Source organism: Cervus elaphus, chromosome 22 (genome assembly GCF_910594005.1).
Source record: "Cervus elaphus chromosome 22, mCerEla1.1, whole genome shotgun sequence".
NCBI classification, from domain to species: Eukaryota; Metazoa; Chordata; class Mammalia; order Artiodactyla; family Cervidae; genus Cervus; species Cervus elaphus.
The window spans coordinates 34,108,263-34,124,053 of NC_057836.1; the positions used below are offsets into that span (position 1 = coordinate 34,108,263).

At 42.8% G+C, this 15,791-nt stretch overlaps 1 protein-coding gene across 5 annotated transcripts in view; it reads right to left on the reverse strand.

Moving 5' to 3' along the window:
• BCAT1 (branched chain amino acid transaminase 1) overlaps window positions 1–15,791 on the reverse strand; it is a 123,639-nt gene that overhangs the window by 73,977 nt on the left and 33,871 nt on the right. Inside the window, exons 1-2 of one of the 5 annotated variants that reach the window (XM_043881182.1) lie at window positions 7,572–7,623; window positions 3,461–3,532 (exon numbers count right to left, since the gene is read on the reverse strand). In XM_043881182.1, the coding sequence (XP_043737117.1) occupies window positions 3,461–3,532; window positions 7,572–7,604 (105 nt within the window). In that variant the 5' untranslated portion in view covers window positions 7,605–7,623. Of the gene's footprint in view, window positions 1–3,460; window positions 3,533–3,605; window positions 4,175–4,297; window positions 5,304–7,571; window positions 7,624–15,791 lie in introns of those variants that run through there. The other 4 variants (XM_043881181.1, XM_043881183.1, XM_043881185.1 and 1 more) reach the window with 4 other exon arrangements.

Below are 15,791 nucleotides of genomic sequence, written 5' to 3' on the forward strand. Positions count from 1 at the left end.
AGCAACACCACTTCTGGGCATACACACCGAGGAAACTAGATCTGAAAGAGACATGTGCACCCCAACGTTCATCGCAGCACTGTTTATAATAGCCAGGACATGGAAGCAACCTAGATGCCCATCAGCAGATGAATGGATAAGGAAGCTGTGGTACATATACACCATGGAATATTACTCAGCCATTAAAAAGAATTCATTTGAATCAGTTCTAATGAGATGGATGAAACTGGAGCCCATTATACAGAGTGAAGTAAGCCAGAAAGATAAAGACCAATACAGTATACTAACACATATATATGGAATTTAGAAAGAAGGTAACGATAACCCTATATGCAAAACAGAAAAAGAGACACAGATGTACAGAACAGACTTTTGGATTCTGTGGGAGAAGGCGAGGGTGGGATGTTTCGAGAGAACAGCATCAAAACATGTATATTATCTACAGTGAAACAGATCATCAGCCCAGGTTGGATGCATGAGACAAGTGCTCGGGCCTGGTGCACTGGGAAGACCCAGAGGGATCAGGTAGAGAGGGAGGTGGGAGGGGGGATCAGGATGGGGAATACATGTAAATCCATGGCCGATTCATGTCAGTGTATGACAAAAGCCACTACAATATTGTAAAGTAATTAGACTCCAACTAATAAAAGTAAATGGAAAAAATAAAAAAAAATTTAAAAAAGTAAGCAGGCAATATGCAGGTGTGTGACTGGTTTGAGTAGATGTGAAGTACAGATCAAAGAGGAAAAGAGCACTCATGTAAAAGAAACTAATTTTATGCACAATTTTCATCAGGGTTCTTTAGAAGCCATCTTTGTCCTATACTTCCTTTCTAAAGATGGATAGGATAATAATATTTGTAACATGTTATTTTCTCCTTCATGAATACTCTGTCTCTTCCTAATGCTCCAATGTTCTCCAATGATTTCAAAGTCAAGATGTCTCATAACATATGCTTGTGGAAAAATCTGGAAGGCCACAATGACTGGGCTGTGAAACGACATGAAATATGACAAAAATAGGGCATATTAAAAAACAACCATTTCTTGATGCAAAATGTGTGGTTAGGGAACCATTCGCTCCAGGATGGGGAAGCATGCACCAGACTAGTGCAACTAGGTTAAGAGCCCCTGAGGGCTATTATTAGCTCGGAATTCAAGCAACATCCAATTGCCATCAGTACTTCTCTGAGTTGGCACTTAAACTTTCAAAGGCTATCTCTGGATTACACCTGTCAGGACTTTCCAGGCAAGAATACTGGAATGTGTTGCCATTTCTTCCTCCAGCGATCTTCCTGACCCAGGTATCAAACCTGTGTCTCTTGAGTCTCCTGTATTGGCAGGTAGATTATCATTGTGCCACCTGGAAAGCCCTTAGAAATTGCATAACTTTAAAACAAGGGCATTTGTCTTGCTTTTCTTGGAAAGCCATGGGTGCTACATTTGTTATCATTTAGAGACATGACTGAAGCGACTTAGGAGGAGGAGAGACACTTTTTAAAAATCTAATAAGGAAGTTGTACGGATGGGAGTGTTAGGGCTGTGGAGAGAATTTGGGCTGTGGAAGGAGAGGGATGGGGAAGAAACAGACAGTTGACCTCCTTGAAATGAAGATAACCCTGGAGTCCACAGAAAGATTCCCTACGACTTCCCAGTAATAAGGCACCTCATTACCGGCCTCTGGGAAAATGGTTTCCTTATTTTAAAATTACTGGATCAACATGTATATGTGTGAATGAGTCCTTTTGCAGTCCACCTGAAACTATCACAGCATTGTTAATCAGCTATACTCCAATATAAGATAAAAAGTTTAAAAATAAATAAAATGACTGCATCAAAATGGGAGAAGGGATACAATATGAAAACTATCCATGAGAGATCAAAAGGCAATTTAAAGTTATAAATGAGGTAGTCAAGAAGGAGATAGAAAAAGTCCAAAGTCAACAGGGTCCTGTAAAATCCACCATTTTTCCCCCCACAAATTACCAGTTTCATTTTTCATTTGCCTCATCACATTGCACTGTGAATCCAACCACCATTACCACTGATGTTTTGATATGCAAACACATAAGTATAGAATATCAATGGGCTTCCCTGATAGCTCAGTTGGTAAAGAATCTGCGTGCAATACAGGAGACCCTGGTTGGATTCCTGGGTTCGGAATATCCCCTGGAGAAGAGAAAGGCTACCCAATCCAGTATTCTGGCCTGGAGAATATCAACACACTCTCCTTAACTATAATCCAAAATATAGAAATTTAAATTAACAAAGAGAAGATTATTTACATGATGAATTAACCCTTCACTTTGCAAACACTTCTTCTATGTATAAAAGTATAAAAGCCTTTTGGGAAATTTTTTCATTTATCTATAGCCTGTGAAGAATTTACTATATAAGATGACCTTTAGAGATTATCAAGTAGGAATCCTTTTTATTTCATTCTTTCAAGGATCCATATCTCAACATCTACATCCCTAAAATGTATTAGAACTTAGTTTTCATAGACTAGCAGAGTATATCGACTGTTGGGTTAGAGGACACTATCTTTAAAGGACAAGGAATAACACGAACAAATAAAATTCACAAACATTTTAGTAAGGAAATTACTATATCATATTTTGATTTTTAAAAAAACCTGAGAGTAGAGATCTTACATTAAATTTATCTTTGGATTTCCAATGCCTAGTACAGTCCCCAGCACATAGTAAGAGCTGGGTATGTTTGAAATTGATGAGCAAGTCTCATCCTCTCTGAACCCTGCCAGGATGTGAGATCATTAGGACATGCTGTGCTATGGATGACAATTGACAGTGACTGAAACAGGCAGCAGAAGAACAGAAGAAGGAAAAAAGAAAAGCCACGGAGGAAAAAATCTCCACGGCCTGGAGGAGTCGAGTAGGTGGAGATAATGAATTAAGGAGAAAATGATAATAAACCTTACCTTTATGTTCTTATGATTTTTAAAAATACTTTACAAGATTCTTTCTCTCTTGCTTCTCACTATTCCTCTGTGAAGTACGAGGTTATTTAATATATATAAACCCCAGAATTTAGAGAGAAATGAAGGAAATACAACCATTTTTTTTTTTCTTTTTACTGTAAAATATTAGCTGCGGCTTAAAGAGGAAACAAATGAGTTTAGCTTTTTCCACAGATAGGGTGAAGGGTTAAAAGTATTATATAATCAGATAAACCTCAAGGTGAAAGTCATGAACTGGTTATTTTCCAAGAAAACTTTTATAATTCATGAAATAAGCAATTAACTGCCCGGTAATTTTATACGACTGTCCTACACTGCTCCCTATACGACTTTTCCCCCAGAAGAGTGGAATTTAAAAAGCATGGCAGGTTATTTAAGTTATTGTATAAACCTGTGCTGAGAAAACTGCCCCAAATCTCAACAAGAAATGGCTGTATTCAACTGAACTCCTGTTTCACTTAGCCTCTGGCAAGTAACTTACCTTGAAAGTCTCCACCGCCTCTTTGGATCCGCCTTCTCCAGTACCTTCTGCGGAGCATCCATTATTGCAGTCCTTAAAGAAGAATAAAATCCATTAAGTAAAACTAGGTGTCTCACTGGGGTCTGGGGTAATCAATATCACTCACCATCACACCCTTCGCTGCGCTCGGGTCTGGTCCCCAAGCAAAAAGAGGATCAAACACCCAGGCACTAGCCCCAAAGGAGAGCTTCCTGCGAGAGCTGTCCTTCTCTTTCTGCCCTGTTGGAGGTCGCGGCAGTTTTTTTCCTTCACCGCTGGCTTCGAGCAGACTGGTTAAATTCCAGATTCGCCCTGCTGCGCCAGGGTTCACCAGCAAAGAACAAGAAAGTAATTGTCTCCCTATTATCCGAGGAAATAGTCTAGATTAGGGCTTAAAGCCATTAACAGAGAAATCTCCTGGGCGCACTCAGCCTCGTGGTCTTGTCGATCATGGGCGCACAATAGCAAGCCTGGAAAAGCGATGGGGACCAGAGTGAACCATTTCCTCCACGGGTAGGGTCCTCCAATGCAGGCGCAAGGACACCCGTTAAGGACAGAACTCACGGAATAAGGGCGTAAAATTATAAAAACACTTAAGGACGCAATGGAAACAGGTCAAACAGGAAAAGGTACTGACCTTCAAAAAAAAAACAAACCTAATATGCTACATCACTAGGGGAAAGAGGAGGAAGAAAAGGATTCAGGGAGGCAAAAGGCTACGGGCAAAATATTTTGGGGTGGCGAAGGCACGCAGGATGTGGCTGTCAGTTCTGGCAGCCCCAAAATTCCGTTCCCTCTGCTCCCCCACCCCGCCCCCACCTCTTCCACCAAAGCGGATTCCATGGCGGGGACCCTCACGTTCCCGGTGGCTGTCCGCGCCTCGCTCCGGAGCAGGTCACCGGCGGGACTTTCAGATCTGGCTGGCGGGGGCCTCTCCGAGGCGTTCGCAGACTGGGACTCTAGATTTGAGGCAGGGATGGGGAAAGAGGAGACTCCCGGATGGAGACAGAATGGTGGTGCAAGGCGAGGCAGGATGGTGCGGGCAACAGCAGCTGCGCGCCCGGCCAGGCCCGTGGACTTCGAGAGCCTGGGGTCCAATCTGCCCCACCCCTATTCCTACTCCCACCCCCGAGAAAGCCTGTGGTCTGGGTACCTGAGGGGCGAGGGCCGCGGCGGCGGGGGGCGGGCTGGCCATCCGGAGCCTCCCGGGGCGCGCGGCAGCGGAGAGCGGCGGCGACGCGCTGCACCCGGCTCCACGAGAAAGCGGGTGGCGCGGCCAAGCCCCAGCGCACTCACCGCGCGGAACCGGCCGCCACCGCCCGGGTGCCCCGGCCACCCGGCGCAGGGAACAGCGCAGCCCCTCCATCATGCCTGGGGGAGAAACTGTCTGATCCTCCAGGCGGGAATCTCCAAGCCCTAGTCCCAGCCCCCTGGGCACGAGAGTGCCGAAGCGCCTCTCAGGGGGAGCCGGCACTGAGCAAGCATTCTTATTTACCAAACCACGGCACGGTGGGCCTGGAAACGCCCCTCTGCCCGGGGGAAGCCACCTCTGGGAAATTAATTTTCTTTAGGACAGATTTTCCTTTCACAACCCCACAAAAGGCAGTTTCTGCTTCCCTCCGCCCCTCCTGCCCGGAGAGCTTACGACTGGGATTGCCCATTATGCCTGGGCAGTTATCTGCCACTGACCCCCAACGCGCAAACTGAAGGAGAACTTGAATCCGGGCTTTAGATTTCTTTTCACCACCAACCAAGTCGGATTTGCAAACTTGGGGTGTTAAGGGGCTGCTAGGCTCAAAGACCTTTTTCTGCCCAAAGACCTCAAGGCCACTTAGACCCACTTACCACCCCGCCACCCCCATACATCGGTTTCAGGCAAAGTAGACCAGGAGCTTCTAACCAAGCGGCTTTGACAGTTTTTTGATGTCGGCGTGTGATAAAAACATTTAGAAACAGAGCTGGGAAAGTGACATCGGAAAAGGAAAAGGAAGAATGTAATGGCTATTGTCTGCTGTGTGCTCCTGGAGCAATGTCAGACTAAATTATGAGCCTTTCTGGGCTTTTAAAGGAATAGGAAGTGGTGACTTGCGCTGATTTGATCTTAGAACGTGAGAGGGTGGTTAAACCCAGTCTGGTTTTAGAATTGATTTTATACAGCCCTAAAGTCAATATAGCTCTAATCTTATCGCCCAGAAATTGCATACACTTCTCCCTTCCTCTCTCCCCTTGGTACTAGACATAGAAAAGCCTCTTATGCTGGGGTGGAATCCTAACAGGTCACATGTCACTGGCAACCAGAGTCTCTTGTTAAACAGATGTAAAATTGAACAATTGAAAGAAAATACAGATTAAGTGTACTCAAGTATACTTTTGACAATTAAAAGAAAAATAGATTAAGTATACTCAAGGATACTGTTGAACTATTGAAAGCAAATACAAATTAAGTGTACTCCTACCCCAAGCATAAAATTAAGAAACACGTAGTTGAAGAGTTACAAACAAATTATTTGCATTCAAAAGTCTGGTTTAAATGTGTATGGGGATTCCCAGGTGGCTGAGCAGTAAAGAATCATCTGCCTGCCAATGCAGGAACCGCAGGAGACTGGGATTCTATTCCTGGGTCCAGAGATGGGGAAGATCCCCTGGAGAAGGAAATGGCAACCCACTCCAGTATCCTTGCCTGGAGAATCCTGTGGACATAGGAGCCTGGCAGGCAACAGTCCATGGGGTCACAAGGAGTTGGACAACTCCTGAGCAACTGAGCACAAATGTCTATACCTTACTATTCATTCAAAGCCTGTTATTATTGTTTTATAGGTAGATACTAAACAGCTCTGATTTCCTTGCCATTTTAAGGAATGACCTGTAAGTGACCTTTTAGTGACCTGTAAATCCTCCCTATTCATCCAAGAAAGCCTTGGATATTCATACAAGAATGATGTTATTAAAGAATTACTACAAGGCCCCCCGACCTTTCCTCTTTCCTCCTGTTCAGAGCCAGACTCTGGTGGGCAATCACCATCTGTATTAACTGCTGCTACTTCCTTCCTTTTCAAGTGACTATAATTTGACTTCACTTCAATTATTCCACCGAAGCAAGGTTCCTAGTAGCCTTCATTTTGCTCAACCCAATGGTTTTGCTTCATGAGCATTTTTATGGCTCCACCTATATGCTGATGACTCCTAAATACTATTTTTTCAGTCCGACCCTCTCGTGATCAGTAATGTGCTTACAATCAAAAGTCTAAAATATTCATTAAGTGTGTAACATTTGTGCCTGCACTGGGCTAAGTGCTGGAGATGCAGTGTGAGCACACCTCCATCCTGTTATCTAGCATTGTCTCCAGCCAAATAGAAAAATGTTACTTGTATTGAAAAGTGTTAACTAATCCCTGCAAATGTGAAATTGCATATGTGGCTAGTGCTACCTGTGCTTAAGAGCCTCTAATAAAGAGATGTAACTGACTTAGAAAGGTCCAGCGAGGAATCCTTAAGGAAAGATTTGGAGGATAAAAAAATTCAACTACAGGAAGAAAGGATGAAGAACGGTCGGGGATGAAAGTGAGTTCCAGGCAGTAAGGACATCTCTAAAAAGGGAAGGAATGTGGAGCTTACAAAAGAGGGTGGGGTTCCCTGGAGGCTCAGCCAGAAAGAATTCTCCTGCCAAGGCAGGAGATAGGTACTGGTTCAGACCCTGATCTGAGAAGATCGCACATGCCTCAGAGCAACTAAGCCTTCCCGCCACAATTACTGAGCCTGTGGTTTAGAGCCCATATTCCACAAGAGAAGCCACTGCAGTGAGAAACTCAAGCACAGCAACTAAAGAGTAGCCTCTGCAACTAGAGAAAAGTCCTTACAGCAATGAAGACCCAGCATAGCCAAAAATTAAAAAAAAAAAAAAAAGATGAAGGCTGAAGGAGACACCCGAGGAGGCTGATCCAGCTAAGGTGAGCCTGGGAGGGTAGGCAAAAAGCCAACCAGGTAGCGGCCATTGGTAGTGCCTTAGAGAGTTTGTTGTTGTTCAGTTGCCTAGTCGTGTCCGACTCTTTGAGACCCCATGGACTGTAGCATACCAGGCCTCTCTGTCCCTCACCATCTCCCGAAGTTTGCCCAAGTTCATGCCCATTGCATGGGTGATGCGATCCAGCCATCTCATCCTCTGATGCCCACTTCTCCTTCTGCCCTCAATCTTTCCCAACATCAGGGACTTTTCCAATGAGTCAGGTGCTAATTATCAGATGACCAAAATACTGGAGTTTCAGCTTCAGCATCAGTCCTTCCAATGCGTATTCAGGGTTGATTTCCCTAAGATTGACTGGCTTGATCCTCTAAATGTCCAAGGGGCTCTCAGTTCAGTTCAGTTCAGTCACTCAGTTGTGTCCGACTCTTTACAACCCCGTGGACTGCAGCACACCAGGCTTCCCTGTCCATCACCAATTCCTGGAGCTTACTCTGAAGAAGGAATTCATAGGGCCTGGACTCCATCTGACGCCTGTCCATGCTGATCGTGCTTGGCCACTTCTCCAGTGGACTCTGAACTCTCTGCTTAGTGCCTGTGGGAACGACAATGGAAGGATAAGACCCCCTCCGGACAGGGGAACCTTGAAGATCGTATCCAGGTTACTCATCGCCTAAGAGAAAACAGACACTAACCACCTCTGCCTCCGGACAGTATCTCTCAGAATGTAACCACAGGGTTATCGGTTATTAACTGGTTGGAATGTAACCTCAGGCTTATTGATTATTAACTGTTTGAACACATAACACGTGAATGATGGGGTTATTGTGATTGTATTTACCTTTCCTTTGTAAGCCTCAAGGGATTTGGGGTGGTGGGTTTGGCCACGTACACATGGGGTATAAAAGATATTCACAGATGCTGGTCTGGGTCCTTGGCTAAGAGGAGACTCTGCCTTGGGCCCGCCGGTGTAATAAACTGCACTCCATTATCTGCATTGTCCTTCTGAGTGAGTTTGTTTCCTGGAAAGCGTGGCTATAACAACTCAAACCCATGTCCATTGAGTCGGTGATGCCATCCAACCATCTCCTCCTGTCATCTCCTTCTCCTCCCACCCTCAATCTTTCCCAGCCTCAGGGTCTTTTCGAATGAGTCAGCTCTTCACATCAGGTGGCCAAAGTATTGGAGTTTCAGCTTCAACATCAGTCCTTCCAATGAATATTCAGGACTGATTTCCTTCAGGATGGACTGGTTGGATCTCTTTGCTGTCCAAGGGACTCTCAAGAGTCTTCTCCAACACCACAGTTCAAAATCATCAATTCTTTGGCACTCGGCTTTCTTTATAGTCCAACTCTAACATCTATACATGACTGCTGGAAAAACCATAGCTTTGACTAGACAGACCTGTGTTGGCAAAATAATGTCTCTGCTTTTTAATATGCTGTCTAGGTTGGTCATAACCAAAGAGTAAGCGTCTTTTAATTTCATGGCTGCAGTCACCATCTGCAGTGATTTTGGAGCCCCCAAAAGTAAAGTCTCTCACTGTTTCCATTGTTTCTCCATCTATTTGCCATGAAGTGATGGGACCAGATGCCATTATGTTGAGTTTTAAGCCAACTTTTTCACTCTCCTCTTTCACTTTCATCAAGAGGCTCTTTAGTTCTTCGTCGCTTTCTGCCATAACAGTGGTGTCATCTGCATATCTGAGGTTACTGAAATTTCTCCTGGCAATCTTGATTCTAGCTTGTGCTTCATTCAGCCCTGCATTTCTCATGATGTACTCTGCATATAAGTTAAATAAGCAGGGTGACAATATACAGCCTTGATGTACTATTTGGAAACAGTCTGTTGTTCCATGTCCAGTTCTAACTGTTGCTTCTTAACCTACATACAGATTTCTCAGGAAGCAAGTAAGGTAGTCTGGTATTCCCATCTCTTTAAGAATTTCCATAGTTTGTTGTGATCCACACAGTCAAAGACTTTGGCGTACTCATTAAAGCAGAAGTAGATGTTTTTCTGGAACTCTCTTGCTTTTTCAATGATCTAACAGACAATGGGCTTCCCTCATAGCTCAGTTGGTAAGACTTTGCCTGCAGTACAGGAGTACCAGGTTCGATTCCTGGGTCAGGAAGATCCCCTGGAGAAGGAAATGGCAACCCACTCCAGTATTCTTGCCTGGAGAATCCCATGGACAGAGGAACCTGGCAGGCTATAGTCCATGGGGTTGCAAGAGTCAGACACGACTTAGCAACTAAACTATCACCACCAGCGGATATTGGCAATTTGATCTCTGGTTCCTCTGGCTTTTCTAAATCTAGCTTGAACATCTGGAAGTTCATAGTTCATGTACTGTTGAAGCCTGGTTTGGAGAATTTTGAGCATTACTTTGCTAGCATGTGAGATGAGTGCCATTGTGCAGTAATTTGAACATTCTTTGGCATTGCCCTTCTTTGGGATTAGAATGAAAACTGACCTTTTCCAGTCCTGTGGCCACTGCTGAGTTTTCCAAATTTGCTGGCATATTGAATGCAGCACTTTAACAGTATAATCTTTTAGGATTTGAATAGCTCAACTGGAATTCCATCACCTCCACTAGCTTTATTCATAGTGATGCTTCCTAAGGCCCACTTGACTTTGCATTCCAGGGTGTCTGGCTGGAGGTGAGTGATCACAACATTGGGTTATCTGGATCATTGTAACACATTAGTATGCTAAGTGACACACCCACAGGTACAATGACCATAAACATCAAAAGTGGATGGTGGTCCCATTCCTGGAAAGCCTCACCACTTCCCAAAAAAGCTGGAATTACTCCTCCCACTCATTAGCCTATGAAATTTTTATTGTTGTTCAGTTGCTAAGTCGTGTCCAACTCTTTGTGACCCCATGGACTGCAGCACACAGGAGTCCCTGTCCTTCACTATCTCCTGGAGTTTGCTCAAACTCAAGTCCATTGAGTTGATGATGTGATCCAACCATCTCATCCTCTCTGTTCCCCTTCTCCTCCTGCCCTCAATCTTTCCCAGAATCAGGGTCCTTTTCCAACGAGTTGGCTCTTCACATCAGGTGACCAAAGCATTGGCGCTTCAGCATCAGTCCTTCCAATGAATATTCAGGACTGATTTCCTTTAGGATTGACTGGTTTGATCTCCTTGGTCTCCAAGGGACTCTCAAGAGTCTTCTTCAAAAGAGTCTTCACAGTTCAAAAGCATCGATTCTTCAACACTCAGACTTCTTTATGGTCCAACTCTCACATCTGTACATGACTACTGGAAAAACCATGGCTTTGAGTATACAGACCTTTGTCATCAAAGTGATGGCTCTGCTTTTTAATATGCTGTCTAGTTTTGCCATAGTTTTCCTTCCAAGGAGCAAGTGTCTTTTAATTTCAAGGCTGCAGTCACCATGCACAGTGATTTTGGAGCCCAAGAAAATGAAGTTAACCACCCCTATAAAACCTGATAACCCTATACCCTGGCACCTCTCTAGCCTTCTGAGTTGGCCCACACTCTGTCTATAGAGTGTGTTTCTTCCCTGTATAAACCTTCTTTCACTTTACTATGGCTCACTCTTAAGTTCTTTCCTGTGTGAAGCCAAGAACTCAGACTTGGCAGCCGTTTGAGGCACTCAGATGTGACCCAGGAAGTGACCATCCTCTCACACCACACTCTCTTCCCTGAAACATTTCCTTTCTCAGATTACTTACTAGCACTTCCTTGGGGAAAGATCCTTGAGCCCTGTCGAGGCTACACGGGCCCCTGGCTATTTCTACAGAATTCTTTCCACTACAAAATAACTGAAATGCCTTATTCTAATTATTTGATTAAAGTTACTCTACTTTTGATGATGGGAAAGTGTGTCTATTTTGTTTGCATAGCAAGCTCCCCTCAACCAATGCCAGGCACACAAATGAGACTTTACTACCTGTTGAATTGCAGCTCTCAAATATTTTAAAAGTGTGTCTTTAATATATTTTGAAATTTTAACTACTAAAGTTTACAAATGTAACAGGGCTACTCTATCACTAGATCTAGACTTCTTTCTCCATAAAACTGTTCTAAATCTTTCTCCTTCCTTTTCCTCTCTTCTCTTCCACTACTTCATCTCTTCTCTTAACCAGCCATCCTATGGGCTTTCAACGTATTATGACTGTTAAGGGATTGGATCAGTGCTTTCCAATGTGATGATGGAAACATTCTGTCTCTGTGCCAAGTCATGTGTGGATATTAAACAGTTGAAATGTGGTTAGTGTGCCTAAGAAATTGAAGTTTTAATTTTGCTTAATTTTCATTCATTTGCATTTCATTTAAATAGCCATGTGTGGCTCTGGTCTTAGTGCAGTTTGGGAGCATTGTAAACGTTTGATCATAGCTGAGGGTTGGTAGCCTGGCTTTATCACTTATCAGCTCTATGATCTTGAGCAAATGACTAACCTCTTTCGAGTTTGAAGAGAGCTATTTTTTAAAAAACTATCCTTTTTCTTTTTAAATTTATTTTTAGGAACACTGGGTCTTCATTGCTGTGCATGGACTATTCTCCATTTTCAGTAAGCAGAGGCTGCTCTTCATTGGGTTGCATATTACTCTTCTCCCCCAGCTTCTCTCCTTCATCGCTGCCCCTCTCTTCTGGCCACAGTCTCACAAGAGATCCCCCCACCCCCTCCATTTTTGACCTCCCATCTCCTCCCTGCTTTCCTACATCCACCATGCTATCATCAAAGTGCTCGCTCTGAAAAGCTTTTTCCAAACCAGTCACTCCCCAATTCAAAACCATAATGATATCTGCTGCAGGTTGAGCCAGTTACAATGTTCTGGGTACATTGTAACCCAATGAAGACCTGCTGGGGCCTTCCCAAGAGAGACCCCACCCCCCCATATTCTCTGCTTTAGCTCCTCTCTGAAGTACCTAGATAATCGTATCTAATGCATATGTCAAGTTGTTTTACAGAGGCTAAAACCACCACCAAATGGGGGAAGTTAATAATTGACAATCATGAGCATGTAGTTCCCAGACCTATCAGTTCCTAAAGATTGATGCTGTGAACCCCTATTACTTCACTATCAATCCATCATTATTGTGCACCAGCTGATCACATAGCCTTGAACATCCCTCCCTGACCTGGACTTTAGAAAGGCTTTGTTGAAACCCACCAGGGAACTTGGGTGCTTTGAGCACTAGCTGTCCTGGGCTCCTTGCTTGGTGCCCTGCAATAAACATTGAACTTTCCTTCACCACAACCTGCTGTCAGTAGACTGACTGTACCATACATGGGCCAGTGGACTCAAGTGTGGTTCTGGAACACTTTGGGTACACATTTTCTCATCTAATATTCCAAAGAGCCCCCTTCACCCCTCTCCCCCACACACCACCATAGGTTCTACTTTCTGGATTTTTAGTGATTCAGAGACATTACTTAAATTTCCCAGGATGAAACAGCTGTTAGTTAAGTCAATTTGTCCACAAGGTTGTGATCTCACCTACAATTGTGTCTTGTTTCAGTGGCTCCAGGTTTTATGACTGTAAACACATCAGTAAAAATTGCAGACTGTGTTTTTCAAATATTAGCCACAAAATTTTCTCCCATGCATATGCTCTTCTGCTCAACCCCATCAAGCAGTGGAATTTCCCCCCCACCCTTTTGAATCTGAGATTGTTTTTAACCAATAGAATAGGACAGAAATAGAGAAATGATGCTGCTCCTGTTTTAGGCATGTACTGTAACTGCCCTGGAATCTTCTGTATCTTCCTCTTGGAAGGTGCTTGGGACTCCCGCACCTGGCACCCAGCCACCATGCTGTAAGGCTCACTAATCAACAGTCCCAGATGAGCTCCCAGCCATCATCCAGCATCAGCTATCAGCTGTGGGAGTCGTCATCTGGAGCATCCAGCCCTGTTGAGCATTCAGATGACTCAAACCACATGAGAAACCTCAGGTTAAAACTACTTTGCTCTTCTTGAAGCAATTATAGATGATGGACCATCATCCTTCAGGATCCCATAAGAATATGGGAGTAAAATCTCTGAGGGAGGGATGAAACAGGAGGGAAGAGGGCAGGGTCTAACTTTTGAAAGAATGACATAGCATAAGGACACAACATAAACTGATTAGAATCAAATGGGTCCAAGATGGCAGACAAGTCAACTTGACTTGATCCTCAATCAGCAAGCTAAATGACACACCCAGAGGTGACATGACAGTTTCAAGGCCCAATTCCTGGAAATCTCCATCCCTTCCCCAAAATCATTGGAATAATCCTCCTACTTATTAGCCTATGAAATTACCCAACCCATAAAAGCTAACTACACTACATTTTGAGGCTGCTGCACACGCCCTTTGCAAACTGCTCTGCTGCTACAGACTTAGAGAACAAACTTATGCTTACTAGGGGGGAAGGGTAGAAGGGAGGGATAGAGAGTTTGAGATTGACAGGTACACACTGCTATGTTTAAAATGGACAACCAACAAGGATGGATTGTATAGCACAGGGAACTCTACTCAATATTATGTAACAACTAAATGGGAAAATAATTTGAAGAGTTCAAATGTATGTGTATATACATATACCTGTATATATATAAGTGAATCATTTTGTTGTACATCTGAAATGAATATATTGTTAATCAACTATACTGCAATATAAAATAAAAAGTTTAAAAAAAAAAAGCCTTACTCTACTGAGCCCAGATAATCTACAGACTGTGGGAGATGATAAAACATTATTTTAAGTCACAGAATTGTGGGGTAATTGGTTATATAGCAGTGTTAACCAAAATAGCATGCAAGCCTAACATATATTTATATAGTTATTTATGAAAATAACTTAATACATAATGTCATACACAAAAATAGGGATAAAAAGATGAGATAAACATGAAATAATTAGCATTTTAAAATGTTTTCTGAATTATGGTTGTTTTCTTCTACTATCCTTGGTTCAAGGCCAAATATACAGAAGGGCTAAGTAATCAATAATGACAGTTGATAGAATTCCCTTTCAAATAGCCTTCTTGATGATACCACAATTCTGTGCTCCACTGTTTGTTAATTCTGATTAAATCATCAATATTTCTATCTTGGAATATGGATAATGGAGAAGTTGTAGTAAGAATTGGAAAAATAGTGCTGTTTTGATTTTGTTATTTCCTTATTTTTATTTCACTAATACTTTATTGTTTTTCTAAATTTAACTATGGTAGTTAGTGTTAGTCACTCAGTCATGTCTGACTCTTTGTGACCCCACGGACTGTGGCCCACCAGGCTCCTCTGTCCACAGAATTCTCCAGACAAGCATACTGAAGTGGGTTGCCTTTCCTACTCCAGGGCATTTTCCTGACCCAGGGATCGAAACTGAGTCTCCTTCATTGCAGGCAGATTTTTTACCATCTGAGTTGATTTATTAAAATATTGTGTTAGCTTCAGGTATACAGTTTCAGATTCTTTTCCCTTATAAATTATATCAAGATATTGAATATAGTTTCTATGCTGTACAGTATATCTTTGTTGTTTATTTTATACATGGTAAGGTGTATCTGTTAATCCTGTAATCCTAATTCATCCCTGCCCCTTCCTTTTCCCCTTTGGTAGCCATAAGTTTGATTTCTATGTCTGTGAGTCAGTTTCTGTTTTGTAAATAAATTGATTTGATTGCTTTTTAGATTCCATATATAAGTGATATTATATAATCTTTGTCTTTCTCTGTCTGACTTACTTCATTTAGTAAGAAAATCTCTAGATTCATCCATGCTGCTGCAGATGACAAGCTTTTGTTCTTTTTATGACTGAGTAATATTCCATTGTGTGTATATATATATATATATATATATATATATCTCCACATCTTTTTAAACCAATTGTCTGTTGATGGGCACTTAGAGTTGTTTCCTTGTCTTAGCTATTGTAAATAGTGCTGTTATAAACACTGGGGTGCATATATCTTTTTAAATTATTATTTTTTTAAATCTCTTTTGGATATATGCAGGATGAGGTTGCTGGATCAAATGTACTATTTTCAGTGTCTTATGGAAGCTCCATACATTCCCATCAACAGTGTGAGAGGGTTCCCTTCTCTCCACATCCTCTCCAGAATTTATTATTTGTAGGCTCTTTTATGATATATGCATTGACTTGTTTGTGTTTGTTTTCTTCTGTTTGCAGAAATCTTTTCAAGTTCGTTGTCCCTTTCTGAAGGATCTTCAATGAACACTGGCTGCCATAGTCTGTCTGCAAAGCCCCTTCAGTTTAGTTCAGTTCAGTCGATCAGTTGTGTCCGACTCTTTGCAACCCCATGGACTGAAGCACGCCAGGCTTCCCTGTCCGTCACCAACTCCTGGAGCTTACCCAAACTCATGTCCATC